This window comes from Pan troglodytes, chromosome 16 (genome assembly GCF_028858775.2).
Source record: "Pan troglodytes isolate AG18354 chromosome 16, NHGRI_mPanTro3-v2.0_pri, whole genome shotgun sequence".
NCBI lineage: Eukaryota > Metazoa > Chordata > Mammalia > Primates > Hominidae > Pan > Pan troglodytes.
The window spans coordinates 25,452,780-25,473,153 of record NC_072414.2 but is presented as its reverse complement, the minus strand read 5'-3'; the positions used below and the strand labels follow the sequence as shown (position 1 = coordinate 25,473,153).

General features: G+C 39.6%; 1 protein-coding gene across 9 annotated transcripts in view; it reads right to left on the bottom strand.

Annotated features, from left to right (window-relative positions):
• Positions 1 to 20,374, bottom strand: part of RYR3 (ryanodine receptor 3) — a 563,725-nt gene that overhangs the window by 321,709 nt on the left and 221,642 nt on the right. For all 9 annotated transcript variants that reach the window (XM_016927886.4, XM_016927893.4, XM_016927892.4 and 6 more), the window contains exons 4-8: positions 15,257 to 15,331; positions 12,566 to 12,644; positions 6,528 to 6,640; positions 5,079 to 5,178; positions 2,253 to 2,346 (exon numbers count right to left, since the gene is read on the bottom strand). In XM_016927886.4, coding sequence (XP_016783375.2) covers positions 2,253 to 2,346; positions 5,079 to 5,178; positions 6,528 to 6,640; positions 12,566 to 12,644; positions 15,257 to 15,331 — 461 coding nt within the window. The remainder of the gene's footprint in view (positions 1 to 2,252; positions 2,347 to 5,078; positions 5,179 to 6,527; positions 6,641 to 12,565; positions 12,645 to 15,256; positions 15,332 to 20,374) is intronic.

Sequence of the window (20,374 nt, the reverse complement as noted above, 5' to 3'; positions counted from 1 at the left end):
CAAGCCAGAGGCAAAGCCAAGGATCAGAGCTCAAAATGTTAGATTGTTAATCTTGGGTTTCCACTCTGGGTCAGTCTTTCCACATAGCCTGGCTGCTCTCAGGATTTACAGGGACTGAAAACGATTTCTTCTGGAGAGTCAGCACCACTGCAATGGAACACCTGCATGCCTTAGTGGCTGCTGGAGTCTTTTAGTGTGCTGTTTCCTATTCTATCATGCTCCCCAGATTTTGGCGCTCCTGGCCATGCTGGCCATTTCTGAGGGTTTACCTGACAATAGAAGACAAAGACAAGGCTTATCACTCACTTCACCTAGACGTCAAATAACACCAAGGCATCCTGTTTTGATTGAGACTAGCTGACACAAAGATTCAAGTTCCAGTGTGCTGAATAGCTGCTCACTTACCCCAGTCTCAAACCCTTCATGCTTCCTTATAAAATAAGCCTTATTTTTTTTTTGATGATTTTTTTTCCAAAACACAAATTAGAGCCTATGAAATCCTGGGCTAAAGAAAGGCCACCTTCATGTTTATTTAAATGATGGCATGCATGTCTGCTCCAGTGTGCCTATTGTGAAAATCCCTCTCCATCTACTTCACTCTTCCCATCACCTCCTTTCAAACACTTGCTGAGCCTTTCCTTGTAAGCAGAATTTTGCTGAATCACTTGAACAAAATGCCCACCAAATGACTAACCTAAGTAGCATAGTTTCTGTCCAGCTGTTTCTAATTTGGCTCTAATTTTGATGACAGGTGTGTGCATGTGGGTGGGGGCATGCCCATGGTAAATACTTCATTTTTTCCAGTTCCCATTCTTAAAAGTAGAACAGGAATAGAGAGAATGAACTAGGAAAACCCTGATGTATTCCCTCTTAGATACAGACAACCCTGCAAAACTCATAAAATCTTAGCTATTCATCCACCTGCAAACCTTCCCCTTGATGCAGCAGAATATGATATCAAAGGGACAGTAAATGGGCTATTGTATAGTTTCAATACTGAATAAAAGGCAAATCACAAGTGAACAGGATCACACGACAGGGTAGAGAATCCTTACTTCTAAGGAAAATCAGGTCGACCCAACTTCCCAATCGAGATAACTATCAACCGCTGGACCAGTGCCAGGGAGGCAACAAGTGAATTAAGCACAGCACTTTACATAGGTCTGTGCTTTATGTGTCCTAGGCACCCTTCTGGGTCACATCTGGTTCCTATGAAAGGGTATTCAGAGTAGACAGCAAGTAGGAAGAGACTCAAAACTATAAGGGATACACATTGCCAATGGGTGCTTTCTAAGGTGCATAATAATACATTCAAGCACATTGCTTCTGCGGGGGTCCTTGAGTACATCAATTAGGAAATGGTCCCTGATGGAGAGTCAGCAGCTCTGGCTTCTAGGCTTGCATCTGAAATCAGCCAGTGTGTGACCTGTGGCAGGAGCCTGACCTACATATTCTCCAAGATGTGAAGACTTGTGAGCCCACGTTTCTAATGAAGCAAAAGAAATGCAGTTGACAAGGTTCCTGTAGGCATTACACAAAAGGAAAAGAAAACATGATCACCGGATCAGACTCACTGCTGTCCCAAATTCAATCTAGTTTGGATCTGAGGTTTGATTTTTTTTTAAATATCAGATTTCTATAGTTACAAGGCCAAGCTTTTTTATGTTCTGTTCCTTTGATGATAGAATACCAAAAAAAACTCTTTAGTATGCGTTTAAGACTTGGATTCATATCGTCCATGTCATGGTTTTGAAATTTTGAAAAGCATTCATGAAGGGGTCAAGTATAAGGACAAGAACACATAGTCCTTGGCACAGCGCCCTCTAAATGCACCCTTGGCACCACCCCCTGCTAAATCCAGCTTCAGCTGGACATCAGTTTCTCTAATGCTATTTAGTCATAAAACCAAATCAATGAAGTCCACCTTATTTACTTAGCACATGAAATGGGAATAGAGATGATCTGTCTTTGAAGAGCCTGGTGAATAATTTGTTTAAGTGCAGAGCCAAAGAAAATGAAGAGATCTGGAAGCATTACAGAACTGCCTAAGAACAGCATGTGTACAGAGCTCCTCTTGTAAGCAAGCTGAACTGCCATTCCTGTTTTACAAACCAGAACCCATGGCTGGAGGAAGGTTTGTCAATGGACTGACATGTACAGAGTTCATATATGGCTAAATACAATGTAAACTCTTTAGTTTGAGTCATTTGAGACTGGAAACAGCTAGGGGAAGAATGAAGCTACTGACTTACCTGTGCTGGGAATCATTCTGGTCTGTAGATGGTATCGTCAAACATTCATCATGACCATGGAAAAGACGTACTACATGCCCACCAAGTAGGTATCCTGTAAGAGAATTATATTCTACTGTGAATGATGGGAAGTTTAATGAAGAGAATGGCATATTTAAAAAGGGTAAATTCACACAGGTCTGAGCCAGTTACGGTAAATACTGAGAGAGACACATTTTGATAACTACATATTCCATGAATGCAGGCCTCAGGCAGAAAAGACAGAAAAGTCAAAACAATTCTAATGTTGAAAGTTAAATAGGGCTTCAGAGGTGAGCAAGTCCAACATCAAAAGGTAAGGTGAAAATAGTGTGCCAATTGATATCATTAAAAATCAAAAGGAAAATTCAGTTGCTAATGTTAGGAGTGTCCAGTTGCTTAGGATGTAAGTACACCCAATAACAAATTTCTGGATAAATATCCACAATCTCACTGTGTACACTTTGTAAAAAAAATCCAAATCAGATTGCAGTCATGGGAAAGAAAGGTGCTGAGAAGGGGGTAGCAGACCATTCTTAAGACCCTTTAGGAGAAGGCAACATTCAAATACATTTAACAAACAGATCAAATCTGGTTGCTACTCCTACAGCACAAAGGGAAAGCAGAACTACTCTCCAGCATCCCTGAGTGAACAAGTGTAGACGCTTTCATCAACAAACACTTAGCCTTCAGAATAAGGAAAAGAATCTCAATAGTCATGGAGTTCAGAGATGGAAAGGAAACAATGAACTTCAAAGACATCATGACCCATTTGTCTTCAAATAAATGCTGAACCTTAATTCAAAGAACATAGTAGCAGGAGAGGGGCTCCAGTCCGAGCTTTACCTTGCTCCAAGAAATGGGATTTGTTATTCCTCTGAATTAAGAAATTCTCCAGGCTAGGCTGTTCTCAGGAGACATATGAACTTAATATACCCAATGTCTGTGTCAGAATTTTTAAAGGAAAAAAAAATCACATAATTAGATCACTTTAGGGGCTGTCTTAAAACTATTTTGGGTGCTGGATTAAAAGAGTAAGAATGAGCAATCACGCCAGAGGAGAAAAGGGTATTATTAGTGAATTTTGTATAGTGACAGTCTGTTATGAGTTCAGTTTTTTTACCTAGACAAGGCAAGTTTTTCTAAAATTCCCTCAAATATTCAGAAGTCTCCTTCCAATTTTCCTGTATCTTTTTGTACTGATAATCTGAGTTATAACCTCCTTTGCATTAAAAATGATTCATGATATATTATAGGGGATTCTTAACAGCTAATTTATTTAGAAAATTAAAGCCCTCCATGACCAACCTCTTGATTAAGCTCTCGTTCATCTCATGATGGAGAGGCCATGCCCCATTTGGAGTTTATCCTTTATGGTTTTTGGGCTCCTTCCATCAATATCCTACTCACACAGAGAACACTGCCAAGTGCTGGTGCATCATGACTTTTCTTAACTGAAATCTATCAGGGCCATAGTCAGGAAAGCAGCATCATGATGAAGATCACTTACGTTCTTAAGGGCTGAAGTGGGTTTCTCACCAGTGGATGCTGGAAGGACATTTTTCTACAGAGCAAGATGACTCAAGTGATGAGTTATCCAGACTATATTACAACGGCACTCAACACTTCTATAAGGACCTTTTGACATGATTTGCAAACACTCCTTAATTAATTTCCACAAGCCCTCTGTTGGGACCAGGAAATAATTTTATTCCTAAGGTGAAAATAAAAAATTTAACATGGAGAAGATTGAGCCAAAACTTTCTTGAGAAAGACTTAAACCCAGAGCTTCTTGATTCTTAATAGAAAGGGATTGACTGACAATAGACCCAGGAGGGTGGGTTAATTTTGGCACAAAGGAAGAGGGCTAAACACATCCTACCTTTTAAAGCCTTCCACTTGTTGCCAAAAGAGTTAAGAATTTGTCTTTTCCTGAGTCTTCAGTTTAGCTATCATGCATTCTGAAACTGGGGTATCACCTTGACAACTCTGTTTTCCTTCTTTTTTCAAACATGATAGAATAGACCGGCATTCCCAGTTTGAAAGTACTAGACTTTAATAGGGCTAAAGCCTGTGATGAGTATTTTTAAAAATTCTGATCTTGCTATAATGTGCCAAAATGTAACACAAGAGCCCATAGGTCACTGACATTTGATTATTCTTCTCAGCTGTGGTATTACCTATGAGTGAGGTAAGGCCAGTACATTTATTACACAACTTGAAAGGTGTATTGATTTTTACCTGATTCTATGAAATAAAATACGTTGAACAACGTTGGATGACTTTATTTCCAAGGGAAAAATAATTTCACCTCTTACGTTAAAATGGCCTTCCATAAATACAAGTGAAAACAAATGACCAAACACTTTTATAATAGAGTAAGTGCTTCGCCTGCATGGAGAGATGCATAAGGAGAAATATAAACCATGTCACCTTCTTGGCAAATAATCTCTTCTAAAACTGAAGGTGCTGAGGTCTTTATACTTACAACTAGTAAGCAAAAATAAAAATGTGGAAACTCAGGGAGAGAGCAAAGGTGCATATCCAAGTCCTGAATACACGTAGTGCTAAAACAGTAGTGGGCTCCAAGGGGTTAAAAAAAAAAGTTCAGGGATGCTCATGTAACTGGAAGTTAGAATAGAAAATAATCTGTACTGAATTCAGAGAAAGAAACTCAAGTGAGCTAAAATCAGGCTACCTGTGTACCAAGACATTCAGGTGAGATCTGGGAAGTAGCAGAAAATGTCAATGTATACAGCTCAAGAGAGATAGGCAGGCTCAGGGCTAAATGCATTTAAAGAAGCACACCTTCTTCGATGCTACTTCCTGAGCACGTAGGATGTACATTCCAGAGTGTTTGCATAAAGGAGGCATCCACTTGTATGTTACCATTTGATACTGAGAGATGCTGCAGCAGAAACAGAAATGAGACATCTTTTAAATCACCAGTCCAGTGCCGACAGAAACAGCTCACCTAGAACTTCAAGGATTAAATTAAACAGCCTTACTGTCATCTGGTTCTTTCTATACAGCCTGTGGGAGATTTCTCCACCTGATCTAGAAGCAGCTTCAAAGTGGGACACTTTATTCTGGGGTGAGGAATTATTCAGCTACAGAGATGGCAGACATGTGTTGACTTCATCCCCTCAGCTGGAGCTGATTCAACACCAACTCATAAAATGTCCATTCTTTGTAGGATAACTCACAAATGGGAAAAATTACCCAACACTTGGCCTAGGCAAAGTAAAATCTGCCCACAGATTTTACTTCAGTTGACTCCGTGAGAAGCTTCTCTGACGTTTCTCTCATCTTCAGGCATCCCCACCCCCAGACAAGTGCCTGACACAAATGGTGCTTTTTATTACCCAACCTCAGCTGCAAAATCTCACTGGCAACTTCCACTCTCTGCGATACCCCATGTCCTGAAACATTGTACATTTTCTTTCTTTCTCCAACATAAACTTATTTTCCTATATTCGATCCTTTCTTGTTCTTCCCTAAACAAGAGCTAAACAATGTAATAAATTCAGAATAATGGGAGTTAATGTGCATATAGCGCTTGGGGCATTTTAACAGTTTGCTGGATGCAGCACCATAATCTAAAAGAATAACAGGTTAGTTCCGGACACCATGATCACGTGGCAGCGGACAGTATTTAATCATCCCTCAAGTGCAGTTGACTATTGAACACGGGTTTGAACTGCACAGGTCCGCTTATACATGGATTTTCTTCCACCTCTACTCCCCCTGAGACAGCAAGATCAACCCCTCCTTTTCCTTCTCTTCCTCCTGTTCAATGTGAAGATGACAAGGATGAAGATCTTTAGGATCATCTACTTCTACTTAATAGACAGTATATATACTTTCTCTTCCTTATGATTTCCTTAACATTTTTTCTGTCTTACTTTATTGTAAGAATGCAATATATAATACATATATCATATAAAATATGCTTTAACAGGCTATTTACATTATCAGTAAGGTTTCCCATCAAAAGTAGGCTATTTCCCATCAAAAGTAGGCTATTTCTTATTAAGTTTTTAGGAGTCAAAAGTTTTAGGAGTCGAAAGTTACACTTTAATTTTTTATTGTGCAGGGGGTCAGCATCCCTAACCCCTACATTGTTTAAGGGTCAACTCTATATATGTAAAAGCATCTTATTCTATCCAACCTGCTGTGGCTCAGTTCTTCATGGCCATCTATTCCTAAAGGAAAAATTTCTGAAAACAAAAGACTCTTATATTATGAGGTACTTACAAGGTATCTTTCAGAGGACACGCTGACGAGGATGAGGTCATCGCCAATTCGAACTTTCTCTCCTTCGGACCTCTGTTTGGAAGCAGGATGTATAGTCCACCAACAGGCTTCTCCTACATGAAGGCTCCTTGAGTTAGTCATTGCTTCACAGAAGCCAGTGTCCCTAATTTTGCCCCTTGTTCTCCTTCCTCCTAGGACAACCCTTCACGTGCACACAAGTGCATATTCCAGACCTCAACTTCTGTTGGTCTCTAACCGTTCCAGACAGCCCCCCATCTGCTCTTGACTATGTCTGTCATTTTCATTTTCCCTAGAGACGGAAAAACAGTGTTTGGAAAGGAGTATTGGAGGCCGGAAACTATAGCAGCCTTTGAGTATTTTTAATGCAAATAGGAAAAATGCTTTTTATAGTCTTTCAAATTTCTGTTTTGAGAATTGACTCCAATCAAGATCACCAAGAATAAATAAATAAATAAGAATCTATGTCATTGGTCTACTGCACACTTACACACTTTCATCTTTGTCTCCCCCTGTCCTAAGGGAAGTTTTTTTAAAGGCTTACATCTGCAAGGACTCAGACAATAAGTGAGAAATTGATAGCAAAGAAGATAAATTGACATTTTGGAAAAAGGAAAGCAGGTGGAAGCTTTTAGCCAATAAAAAGTGAAAACCCAGGTCTTTCAGTAAGAAAATGGAGATGAAGAAACCATCAATAAAAAGCCAATTCCTGCTGCAGAATCTCAAGAAAGTCCCTGGACTTGGAAGCACCAGCTACCTGCGAAGGCAGAAAATGGGTTGAAAATGGGACTGGTGGAAAGGTTGAAAAGGACATTCAATTCCCTGATTCCTTTCCCTGCCCTGCACAGCCAGAAGACCTCTCCTCCTCCACGCGATAGAAGATTAGAAGTTTAATCCATGGAAAAGCCAACTACCAAGGGTCTGGTTTTGGAAATACCAGACATTGTCAAACAAAGAAGTAGAGTCTTGCTGAAAACAGAATTCAAACTTTATACCCTGATTAGTAAAACCCCACCTCCTTTCCCTCCCTCCCTCCACCCAAATTTGAGGATCACTCTTTAGGGAAGCCAAACTAGCTAAGATAAAACATACTGTGGTTTGAGGTCACCAGTGAAATGCTCAGGTCTCTGCCAGTTGACCTAAAAGTGAGGCTTAACAGACAACAAGCCTCAGCCAGCTTCTAGTCAGCTTTTACTGCCTTGATGAGAACATGAATGAAGACCAAGGACCACCTGACAACTGAGGAAGGCCTCTAACGGGAACCACAGAAACAAAGTGAAAAGAGAAGAGACTTGGAGAAAACAAAGATTATAGAGAACAAATGAAAACTTAAAAAATCTTATAATTAATAATCTCAGAGGACATTCATGAAACAGCTATATTAGTATCTATGAAGGATTCCTTCCAAGGAAAAGAAAAATACTCACTGATCCTGGAAAAAAAAACAAAAGAAAAGAAAAAGGTGGTGGGATAAAGCTGAAAAATTCTTCCAGAAGGAAGGAAGACAAAAAACAGAATTATCAAAAAACCAACCTAGAGGAATTCCAGAGAGCAAGAACTGAAAAAAACAGAGAGAGGAAATTAACAAAGAAATACTATTAAAGTTTTTTCAAAGCTGAAAAATGAGCATTTCCAGATTGAAAGAACCTACAGAGTCCCTAACACAGTAGAGATTAGAAACCCACTCTAAGGTGCATTCCAGTGAGATGTCAGAACAGAAAGAGGCCACGCCAAGACACATTGCTGTGGAATTTCAGACACCAAGGCACAAGAGACGCTCTTAGCTGCTTTCAGAAAATAAAAACAAGTCACACACAAAGGATAAGAAATCAGAATGTAGACTTCTCAACAGCCAGACCATTGGCTAGTAGAAAGCCTTCAGGAAGCTGAGGAAAAAAATATTTCCAATATAGAATTACAGTAAAGTGTGTATGACTTGTGAAGCTGTAATTAGGAAATTTTCAGACAAAAATTTAATCCACATGCATCTTTTCTGTAAAAGTTACTAGATAATGTGTTCCACCACAGTGAGGTGGTAAACCAAGAAGGCAAAAAACAAACAAACAGACTAAAAAACCAGAAAACAAAAACCAACCCTGTAAGATCTAATAAACATGGAATCTAGGGCAAGGCAACAGAAATTCCCTAGATGATGGCTGATGTTTCTAACAAGATGAAACTGAGAGAACAGATCATGCAAGAGAATCTAACCAGATTTTCACTTCTATAGGAAAGTTTGAAAATGAATACATGATTGGGTCACAAAAAAATTAAGCAAACAAATAAGGCAGTTATTAACTATTGGAAAACTCTAAAGTAATACAATAAATTACCTGGTCAGAATATATTATGTGGCTCATTTGCAAATAAAAGTTACAGTTATAGCAGTGAAAGTAGTTAATATTGATTTGATAGTTAAATAAAATAGATGAAAATCTATTGGAAGGATGGGAAGAGTGGAAGAAAAGCAAAATTTTTATCAGGACATCCACAGTTAATGCATAATCTAGAAAGAATTTTAAAAAGCATTGTTTTAATACGTATATTATAAACAAGTGGTAAACAATACTAAAAGAGCTGAAAGTAGATGCCCCAGAGAGGCAAGCATCCAAAGGAGGGAGGGCAGGAGACTGGTGTTTATAATAAGCTCAGGAGCACTATTTCTCTCTTTAATCTATGCGTGAGTACTACTTCAATTAAACTAAACACGACATGACAAAGAGGTTGAGCTCTACATTTGAAGGGGAAAATGTTGTATGCATCTTTAATGTTCTCTGAGGACCACCGAAGGGTGTCCACGATGAAGGGGGTCCTGAAAAGGAACACACAGAAAGAGTATTTTGCTTCCCTGCCCTCTCCCACACTCTGGAGCCAGGGATGGAGCTGTCCCTGAAGCAGTGGGATGGGCCAGTCCAAAGCCGTAAAATACAAAATAACACTTTTAGTGTGGGTATGCTTTAAGCATTTCTTTCCTCCTAAGTCTAAATTCTAAAGCTATATCTAAATCCTAAAAACAAAACAATTAAACAACTTTAAAAGGAGACCAGAATAAGTAATTTTACCCAAAATCAAGGATAAAATGATCATCAATTCTGTGTTAAGTGTGAGAATGTACAATTCAATGGGTTGGGGAAAAATGCTAGAATTGTTCAAGAAACTGCCCCCAAACTTTCTCCTCATATTCTCCTATAGTTTCAACTCCACTACTGGGCAGTTTACTTGTTTACAACTCTGAAGGGGTTTCTGAGCCAGAAGTGCATTCAGAGAACTAGCCAGACAGGAACAGGGTACCCTTCTGTTGGATTCCGTGTGAACCTCCTCCTGCAGTGAGGAGAATCTCCAGGTGATGCTGAACCTCATCTGAGTTGGAGGTGCATCCTCCTTGTCCCTCACAAACGCCAGCTAGCTTTCTTCAAGGAGAATATCACATGAGTTTGGGTGAGAGATGCAAAACAAACGTAAGTTAGTTTAGGCTCTAGGTTTTCATGAAGACCTAGTCAAGCCTTCTCTCCCTGTCTTCCGCCACAGGTAGCTTCTCAACAGCCAGCTTGAATTTGGGTTAGTTCTATGTGTTTGCCTTGTCTGTCAACAGAATTCACACCTAGTCTGATTTTAGAAATTTTTAAAAACTGATGAAAAGAGTAATGTTGCCACTGTTGTTTCCCTTTATTTTTATTTAAGGCTCTAACAATTAAAATAATTCTCTGAACACTTGACTAGAAAGCGGTGTTTCTCAATTTCTTTCCAATCTCAAAAAGTATCAAGTTATTTTACTGATATAAATACAGTGACCATATTTGACTTTTCTGATCATATTCTTCAGGATTGACAGTTGGTCTATATTTAGAAAGAAGTGTATATTCAGAGTGTGGCACTTCACTCACTTTGTAATTTCCAGCAAGGTCGACAACACCTTAGAGGAAATTATATTTTAAGACTAACACTTTGGCTGAAAACAAAGAAACTTTAAATCAAATTCAAATCTAATATTATTTTAGGACAAAAGCCATAATGGGCAAAGGCAGGGCCACTTTTTTGCTTGGTACAAAAACAGGAAGAGGAAGAAAAGAGCAAGAGGTTCCCTCAGGCACTCTCAGGACACCATTGCGCAAGACATGGAAACAGCAAGTACACGTGGTTTGGATGCTGGATTTTTTTTTTCTAGATCTATAAAATTAGGCAACCTGGATCCTTCCATTATGAACTGACCTAGCTTTAGAATAACAACATAGGCTCTTGTCTTTCTTTGGCTACCCAACATTGGAACCCTCTTCCTATTTAAGGGAGAATGTCATATTACAGACTGTATTCAAATTAGACTTTTCCTGCAGTGTGCCCTAACCTGTTTTCTCTTCCTTGGTCTCTGTTCCTACCCAATTTTCAAGCCTGAGGCTCCAGATTTAGTGAAGGCTCTACCAAACATCCTTCTAGTAAATTCTTATTCTTAACGAGTTAACCTGAATCAAGTTCTCTTGTTTGCAACAAAGAATCCTGTTTGGTACCTAGCCCAACCTCTAAATGGAGCAGAAATTCCACATGTAATGCCCTTGACGGATGGTCAGATTGTTCATGAATATTTTTAGCCACAGGGAGCACCCGATATCCCAAGGCCAGCTGTTCTCCTGCTCATTAATTGCTGATGTTCCGAAGTAGTTTTCAAAATTGATGTGAAATGTGCCTCCTTTCAACTCCTACCCACTGCTCTGTTGGTCTTTGGAAGAACCCCAGCAAGTCAGCATCTTGTTTGATATTACAACTTTGAATATCTGTAGATTATTATCTTAGTCCTCGGTTCTTTATTTTTGGTTTCCAGTGAGAACCTGTGTCATCCTGGTCAGCATTTTCAGCACCCACCTTTTAACTGTCAATATTTTTGACTATACTAAAAAAAAAAATAATAATCTATTGGTTCCCAAAGTATATGATGTATATCATTGGTGGGAGGCAATTAAATGACACTGACAAATACAGTGAGAAATTTATTTTCATTTTTACTACTTTTTTCTTTCGAGATGAAGTCTCGCTCTTCTCCCCCAGGCTGGGGTGCAATGGTGCGATCTCGGCTCACTGCAACCCCTGCCTCCAGGGTTCAAGCGATTCTCCCACCTCAGCCTCCCGAGTAGCTGGGATTACAGGCGCCTGCCACCACACCCAGCTAATTTTTGTACTTTTAGTAGAGACGGGGTTTCACCATGTCGGCCAGGCTAGTCTCAAACTCCTTACATCAGGTCATCCACCAGCCTCGGCCTCCCAAAGTGCTGGGATTACAGGCATGAGCCACCGTGCCCGGCCCATTTTTACTACCCTTTTAAGCCTTCTGATGCTTTCAAATAAAGTTTTACATTTGGAACTAGTGTATCATTAACATGTTATAATATTTGTCAACATCTCTTCAATTACTTAATGACATGGTTTTCATTATTTTACTTTTATGGCAAGCAAAAACAGTTTATACTTACGGCAATAAGTTTTGTCTGTAAAATTTTAAGTACAAAAGTAATTAAATTTAAATAAAATCATAAAGTAAATGATATTATAAAGGATACAGTGGAATGGCAAAATCACGATTACAGATGTCAATAACATTTGGAAAACACTACTTTAGACATAGCTTGTTCATTGCAGAACAAAATAGGACTACTCCTTTGATCTAGACACTATATTTCATTATTTAAGCCTTTATTACGATACCTTTATTTTTTGGCAGTCATTTCGTATCATTGGTTCTTATCACGAATGATTTGTTCACTTACTTTCAATACCTAACAACGTTAAAGAATTGTTTTTCTTTGAGATTCTGGCTGACTGTGGTAAAAACATTATGTTCTCCTTCATTCTTAGTTCCCGTGTTTCCATTACACATTCTTTCTCTAGTCCATTATTCTGCAATTTTTTTTCAGACCTATTTCTTAACCAGGTTGATTTGGAATCCCAAATGAGTAACGCATTCAGGGTCTTTCTCAAAAGCCCTTAGCCCAAGACCCCCGCTGAGCTCAAGAGATTTGGGAATGCTGACTCACCTGTGGCATGTTCCCGTAGACCTACATCAAAGGCAAGTTTGTCTGTCTGGGATCTTGATGTAGTCAAGCATGTTAGATACTGTGAAAGAATAGCAAATACTAGTGAAGTCACACTCTTCCATTGAGTCTTGGTATCTTACCACTAGTTAGCTTCTAGTTAAGTTCAACAATGAGCTACTGTGAAGACAGCTCTATTTATCTTGCTCATTGGAAAGTTAATTGGTACATGCCTTAATACAATACTTTCATTTTTAATTATTATTATTATTTTTAGAGTCAGGGTCTCATTCTGTTGCCCAGGCTGGAGTGCAGTGGCACAATCCTAGCTCACTGCAGCCTCAGACTCCTGGGCTCAAGCAATCTTCCCACCTCAGCCTCCCAAGTAGCCAGGACTACAGGTGTGTGCCACCATGCCCGGCTAATTAAAATAAATTTTGTGGAGATGTGGTCTATCTATGTTTCCCAGGCTGGTCTTGAACTCCTGGCTTCAAGTGATCCTCCTGCCCTGGCCTCCCAAAGTGTTGGGATTACACATGTGAACCACCCTATGCCCAGCTGAAAATACTTTTACAATACACTTAAAACCTCAAAGATGCTCTTACCTGATGACTCAGTGGTTAAATGTATAGAACTATATGTTATAGAAATGAGTTAGAAATATTAAAGATGCCTTAAAGATGTTGAGAAACTTTTTAATTAGGAACAATACAAATGGAACATAAATGACCAACAATAATAATAAAGCTAGATAACCTTTGATACTGCTATTTTATATAATATTATGTTATTATTTATCAAGAATGTGTAAGAGCCTGGAACATTATTTACAATACATGAAGCTAAAAAGTAATATATAAAATAGTACAATTATAAGTTAACCTGTACTCAAAAATTTAAATGTGTAGCAACCAGACTAAAAGGAATTACACAAAAATGAAACACAAGTTGATTTTGGATAGTGTGGAGGAACATGGATGACCTTCCCACTTCTGTTTTCGGTTTTTCAAATTTTCTATGAGCTTTAAAACTTCTCAAAATAATGGTTCTTTTTCTTATTATAAAGATACATGGGCAGGTAAAACTTACAAATGATTGTTAAACTAACTTAATAAAGCATCCAATGGCCTCCTTCACTGATGGGCATAGCAGCTCATCTTAGGATTAGACTGAGAGGCAGGTAAGCTCTTGGGATGTGCTTTCTAAGCCACAGTTCTAGTTCTCTGCGAGAGGAAGATGGAAAATCATTGCAATGTAGAAAGCCATATCTTATAGGCTTTATTCCCAGAGCTGTACTTAAAAGGAGCTAGCCAGTAGAGAGTATATGTTCACTGTGAGTAGAACTTTTTTTTAGGAGGGGTAAACTTCATGTAAATAATGCAAGTCTTTGTGTCACTACCATGATAAATTAGCTTGTTTTTGAAGCCATAAGAAGTATGCTTTTGAAGTTCTGTTTATTACATTTAGGTAAAGACAAATGTTGGAGTTTTATTTACCCTATAGATAAACACCAGATTCTGAAAGATAGTATCACCTTCTCAATTCCAGATATTATCAGGGTTCAAAGTTTCCCTACTCTCAAAAATGTCTCCATCTCCTACTTGGATACACTTCCGTTTGGACATTTTTGTTTTTCGTCTTTTGCCATGAAGGACTACAGCAGACGAATGTTCAGGCTGAAAAGGTCAGCTTCTTACCAGTGCTCAGAAAAAAAATATATATATGCTGCAGCAAATGAATTATTTAACAGGCAGCTGTTGCTCCTGTTGTCAGTTTGATAGTTCAAGCCTTGAGATGAACTTTGCATCATGCTGCTGGTATAAATGTGTAGAAATAGTCTTGAATTAACGTATCAGTTTTCCACTAGGGCTAGAGGAAAATGACAAGCCTTTCTTATACCGAAAGAAAGTGAGGATGATACACTATTGGAGTGGCATATAGTTGATTGAGTAATAATATTCTCCTTAATACTCCCTGCAAAACTACAATATCTGCCTTTTAAAATATTGTAAAATTATAATTTTTTATAAATTATAAATAAATTATATGTATTTAAAATGTAGCAATTTTTTCAAGTTACATTGAGGCATCATCCTTCTGTCAATTCTGGTTCTAGATCCCTGATTAGTAATAGCCATGCAGCTTTCTGTGACTGCCTTGCCTCTTGTCTTCCTCGTGTCTCTGGATCAGCATCACACCTGCAAGTTCTTCCAGGACTGAAAACAGTGAGTACCATTCTATTTCTCTTAGCTAGGTAAAGGAGGAGAACTGTCACAAAATTTCCAATTGATTGGTTTTTCTTCTATGCTGGTTATCCTTGTATACTAAAGCGATCTGTTACTCCATAAGCCATTTGATCATTTGTCAATTCAACAAATATTTATTGAGCATCTAGTATATCAAAGCACTGTATTTGGTGGGGTTATAGGTCTAGCAAAATAAGAAAGAAACATGGCCCTCTTCCTCAGGGAGTTGGAGGTGGGGTATCAGACACTGATGAAACAAAAAACATAATTGCAATTATTGCAAATTGAGGTAGGTCATATGTAGGAAATGCCAAGAGGATAATATGCTAAAATTAGTTATGTTCCAATTGTTCCTGCTGTTACGTTGTTATTGCTGGCTTCCTGTATTTCCCCCTCTTCAGTTTTTCCTTCTCCTTGAATGATGAAAGTGGGCACCAGAGCTGCTTACCATTCCGCTGAAAGAGTGCCTCAGGAGAACCGCATGGCCGTATAACAGGGTCCTGTGGCCACCTCCTTGTGCTGCCTGTGGGAATGAGGAAGAATAAGGTCAGCACATGCCCGTTGTGGCTTCTCCGGGAGCCAAGCAACACAATAATTCTGGGAGACAGACTACCAGGAAAAGACCCATTGCAAAGCTCCTAAGGAATTCATTCCAGAAGCAAGTGGCTGGTCTACGGGCAGAAAGAGACGTGTGACCACAGCCATGCAACATCCTTGGGAGAGGGTGTGTGGGACCAAATCTATTCCCAGAAATGGCCTCTGCCCAGGATCAGCAGAAACCCAGAGCTGTTCTACCAGAGAAGCATGTAAGTGACATAGGTACTGCTTACCTTCCTTTGAAACTTCTCAGAAGCGTTCAGAGTGAGAGAGAGAAACAAATGTGATGTAGCCATAGCCTAGCAACACAAAGGCAGCGTGGCAGGCGGCACATGGTCACATTCTGTGCCATGCAGTCTTTTCCCTTCAAGGCACTTATGCCTTCTGCCCACTCCCTTAAATGGGTCCTTTATACACAGATCTCACCAACGAGAGATGGCTCTGAAATCCAGGACTTTAAAAGGGTAACCAGTTATGCAGAAATAGGTCCTTCAGTTGAGAGACCATCTAGGTATCTTCTCTGCCTCACCAGGCAGTTCCACTTTGGCTATTTGCTCAGTGGCTGCCCAAACAGTGGGAGAGGGAGGCATGAGAGGGAGAGATGGCCCGACATAAAGCCACTGGTGTCTGTTTCTTATTCTTTCCCTGAATCTGATTCACACGTCACCATGCTGAACTGAATAGTACATGATAGGAGACAAAACTGTAATTTATTATAGTTAGAGGTGAGTAGGTCGCATGGAAAATGGAGATCTACAGAAAATTCTAGGAGTTTTTGGCATCAACATTTCCAGCCTCTCACCTAAGTATCTCTTCATCATGCTAACCAGCAATCAAGTTTTTGATCACACACCCTTTTTGGAGAAAATATTTGAGCATAAGCCCTCCCCTCCCCAAACATGCACAGAAAGAGAATCTAAAGCTTGAGATAAAAATTAATTATGAAGATAATTCTAGCATTTTTCTTCAAGGACACCTCTTATGCAGTCCATTTTATTCAGAGCTACAGACTGGCAGCCCAAGGACTGGTTTGAGGCTCTGCCCCTCTCCCGTGTCCACCTGCAACCACACCAATGAGCAATGCGGAGGAAAGGGAATCAGGTAGTGTGGAGGACAAAGCCTGGAGTAATTTTATTTCAATTCTATTTGGATTAATAGAATCACCTGTCAAAAAGATGATTTTTCGTGTCACATAATGAGCCTAAAGAAGAGAAAAAAGATAAACGTGGTATCATGTTCCAAAAAAGCCGGTAACTAAATATAAATGTGGCTGTGCTTTTTCCCACAGCTACAGAGATTATTTAAGTGTTCTCCAGGCTTTAATACTGTGTGGAATTACAATGCTCTTCACAATATTTTAAAATTTCTTGAAATCATTTGCACTAACTTTAGTTTCTGTATTTATAAATGTGTCAACAGCTAATGTTAAAATTAGACATACCAAATAATTTTCACATCTTGCCAATCTACCAAAAATTGGTCTTATCCACTTATATTATTACAAGTTAATGGATGGCTCCCGATGGCTTACACTGTGGGTGTGTCCTCCCAAAACAGTCCTACATCTCAAACGGATCCACTGACCAGCTTATACTTCCTACCTTCCTCCAACTCTTCTTTGTCCCTACCAACTCTCTAATCATAAGAAGAATTAAGAGTCACTGATCCCCAAAAGCTGGGGGAGGGGGGTGTCATGTTTTGAGAACCATTGCTTTCAGGGAACAAGCAAGCCTCAAGTGCTAGAATGGCAAAAGTGGTTTTCCTACAGAGCTTTTGATAATTATCATCATGGTGATTACTACCATTGGGCACACACTACTGAGGTTTACAGAGATTAAGTAGCTTGCTCAAAGTCATATAAGTTCCAAGTTCACAGTCAGGATTTAACAAAAGTGAAGGCACTTAACTATGTGCTATACTGTCTCCTTTTCTGAAGTTTGATGATGGGGGATGAGATTTGTGTATAAAAATGATGTTACAAATGGAAACACCTATTAAAATAGGTGAAGGCAGAGAGTATTGAAATAGACTAGGAGGATAAAGAGGTATCATGCAATGACCTTATTGTAAAAGTAGACCACAACATTCTGGTAGGACTGTTGACACACCTCCATAGTAAGAGAGAGGAGCACATGTGGGCAAAGGTCTGGAAGTGGAAAGAATAAAGCACATATGGGGACTTGCAGACCATTCGCTGGTTTGTGGTGGGGTGGATGAACAGGAGTAAAAGGACATGACACAGGATGTAGGTGAGGGGTGGCCAGATTATGGAGGGCTCAGACTGACTGGCTCAGTGGATGGACTTTGTTCCACAGCTAACAGGATACTGAAGTAGATTTTTGAAAGGACAGTGTCACAATCAAAATTGTACCTTAGAAAGGAAACCCTGACTGCAAAATGGTGGAAGAAATGGGACGGTCAAGCCACAGAAGTAGAAAAAAAAAAAATTGTCTCATTCCGTTTCCATGAAAGCATTACGAGAGGTGAGCAGACCAGAAATCTTGGTGTCATCCTTCACTCCTTTCTTCTTCTCATACTCCCCCATTAGTTCAAAGCATCTTTTGGTGCCACCTCCAAAAGATACTCTGTATCCCACTACTCAGCACCTTGCGCCTGCCAGTCTAGTCCATTCTATTGCCATCAGGTCTCACCAGGGTTTTGTTAATCACCGACCTTCCAACTGTGCTCCCTGCTCTGCCCTTCCTCCTTTCAGTCACGGCAGCCAGAGACATCCTTTAAAAACTGTCAATCACATCATGTTACTTTCTTGCTCAAAAACCCACAATGGCTTCCCACCATACTTAAAATACAAGTACAAAGTCCTCACTGTGGCCTCTAAGGCCGTGCATCAGGCAATTTTTTTTTCTGTAAAAGGGCAGATAGCAAATATTTTAGGCTTTGTGGGCCAAATATGATAGTGCCTTTTTTTTTTGTTTGAGACAGAGTTGTGTCCCTCTGTTGCCCAGGCTGGTGTGCAGTGGTGCAATCTCGGCTCACTGCAACCTCTGCCTCCCAGGTTCGAGCAATTCTCCTGCCTCAGCCTCCCTCCTGAGTAGTTGAGATTACTGGTGTGCACTACCACACCCAGCTAATTTTTGTATTTTTGGCAGAGATGGGGTTTTCCCATGTTGGCCAGGCTGTCTCGAACTCCTGACCTCAAGTGATCCACCTACCTCAGCCTCCCAAAGTGCTGGGATTACAGGAGTGAGCCACCATGCCCGGCCTTAATGTATTTTATTTTATTTTATTTTATTTTTTAAATAATTTGCCCTTTAAAAAACGTTTTAAAAACATTCTTCTAAAATTTTAAAAACCTCCCTTACCTAAAGGGTTGTACGTAAACAGGCCATAGTCTGGATTTGGCCTGTTGGCTGTAGTTTGCAAATCACTGCCCTGTATGACCTAGTTCCCTCATACCTCTCTAACTTCACCTGCCAGCAGCATGCTCTCCATCACATCCTCTGCTCCAATCATACTGGTTTTCCTCTGTTTTTCAGACACGCATGCTCCCACCACAAAGCTTCTGCACACGTTTCCCTCTGCCTGAAATGCTCTTCCAGGGTATTCTCATGGTTAATTTCCACCCTTTATTCAGTTCTGTGCTCAAACATCTTATGAGAGAAGTCTTCTCTGGTCAAGTCTTCTAAAAGAACAATCATCCTTACTCTGTCACATTTTCTGCTTTATTATCTCTTGTGGTATTATTTTTAATATGAATTTATACTCTCTCCCCCTAGAATATAAGCTCCATGATCATGTTGTGTCCTCTGCCGTGCCCACGTCAGTGCCCGGCACCATAGGAGGCATGCATTAAATATTTCCTGAACGAGTAAGTAATTAGGGGAGGTGGTGTTTTGGTTTCTTCTTACAGATGGAAAAAAAAAAGGCATAGAGAATTTAATAAACATTCCCATGATGAGCTTGTCAGCAACGTGTTTGGATTTGAACTTAGGTCTAACTACAAATTCTACTCTTTTCATTGTTTGATACTAATTCTGGAATAACATTCCAGGAAAGGTGTGATATGCTACATAGAAGATTGTGTGGGTCTGCTCACAAAGGAGGTCCAGACCTCAAGACTGGGAAGATTTATCGGGATGGCAGTCCTGTCCCTGCCACGAGTGACCTTGGCTATTACCATTGGCAGAAGGAAAGTATTTGGTTCCATCTCGCAGGATGGGGGTGGATCAGGGAAATGCTGGTAAAAGGCCCTGATGCCATGTCCAGAGGAAAAATGTTCCACTAGCTCATTAACTCAATCCTCTTGCCCATAATTTCAGAATTAATTTCCATTACTGACGTTTCTTCTAGTAGTTCCCAGAGGATATTGCTTCCCAGTCAGATAAACCAGATACGGCAACTAAGGAGGGGAGGGGACTATGCTTCTATCCAGCCACACACAAACGTTTCAATACTGTTAGAGCTCCAAACCAACTTCCTTTAACATCTTGAACCCTAAATTCCACTTTGGGAGTCCCAGGCAATAAGAAATCTTCCAAGGCCTCAGGAAGGCTCCTTGCTGAGTTTGTTTGGAAGGTCATATTCCTAGGAGGTCTTGTAGGGGATGAAGTCATTTTCCAAGCATGGATGTGCACTTTAATTTTCTCTTCCTTTCACACCTCAACTTCAGTTACCCTCTTTTAGGCTACAGAAGAAAGAAGTCTTTCTGGAAGCTCACAGAACAATATTTCCTGAACAGGCTGGAGCCCTTTTACATTGCCTGGGAGGTTTGCATTTCCTTTGACACAAGTGACAACTAAATAGTAATGATGCCTTATAAGTAGAAAACAATAATACTTAACAGTAGAAATAAACAAAAGCAAGTCACCCAGTATATTCAGTTAGAAAGCATAATGAAAGATTCTACTCATGATTTCCACAAAATGTTAAATTTTTAGAAATCTGCTTAGGTGAATGCAACCTTTAAAATCAAACTTCAAAACCTCATTGTATAAAATAAGATTTGATT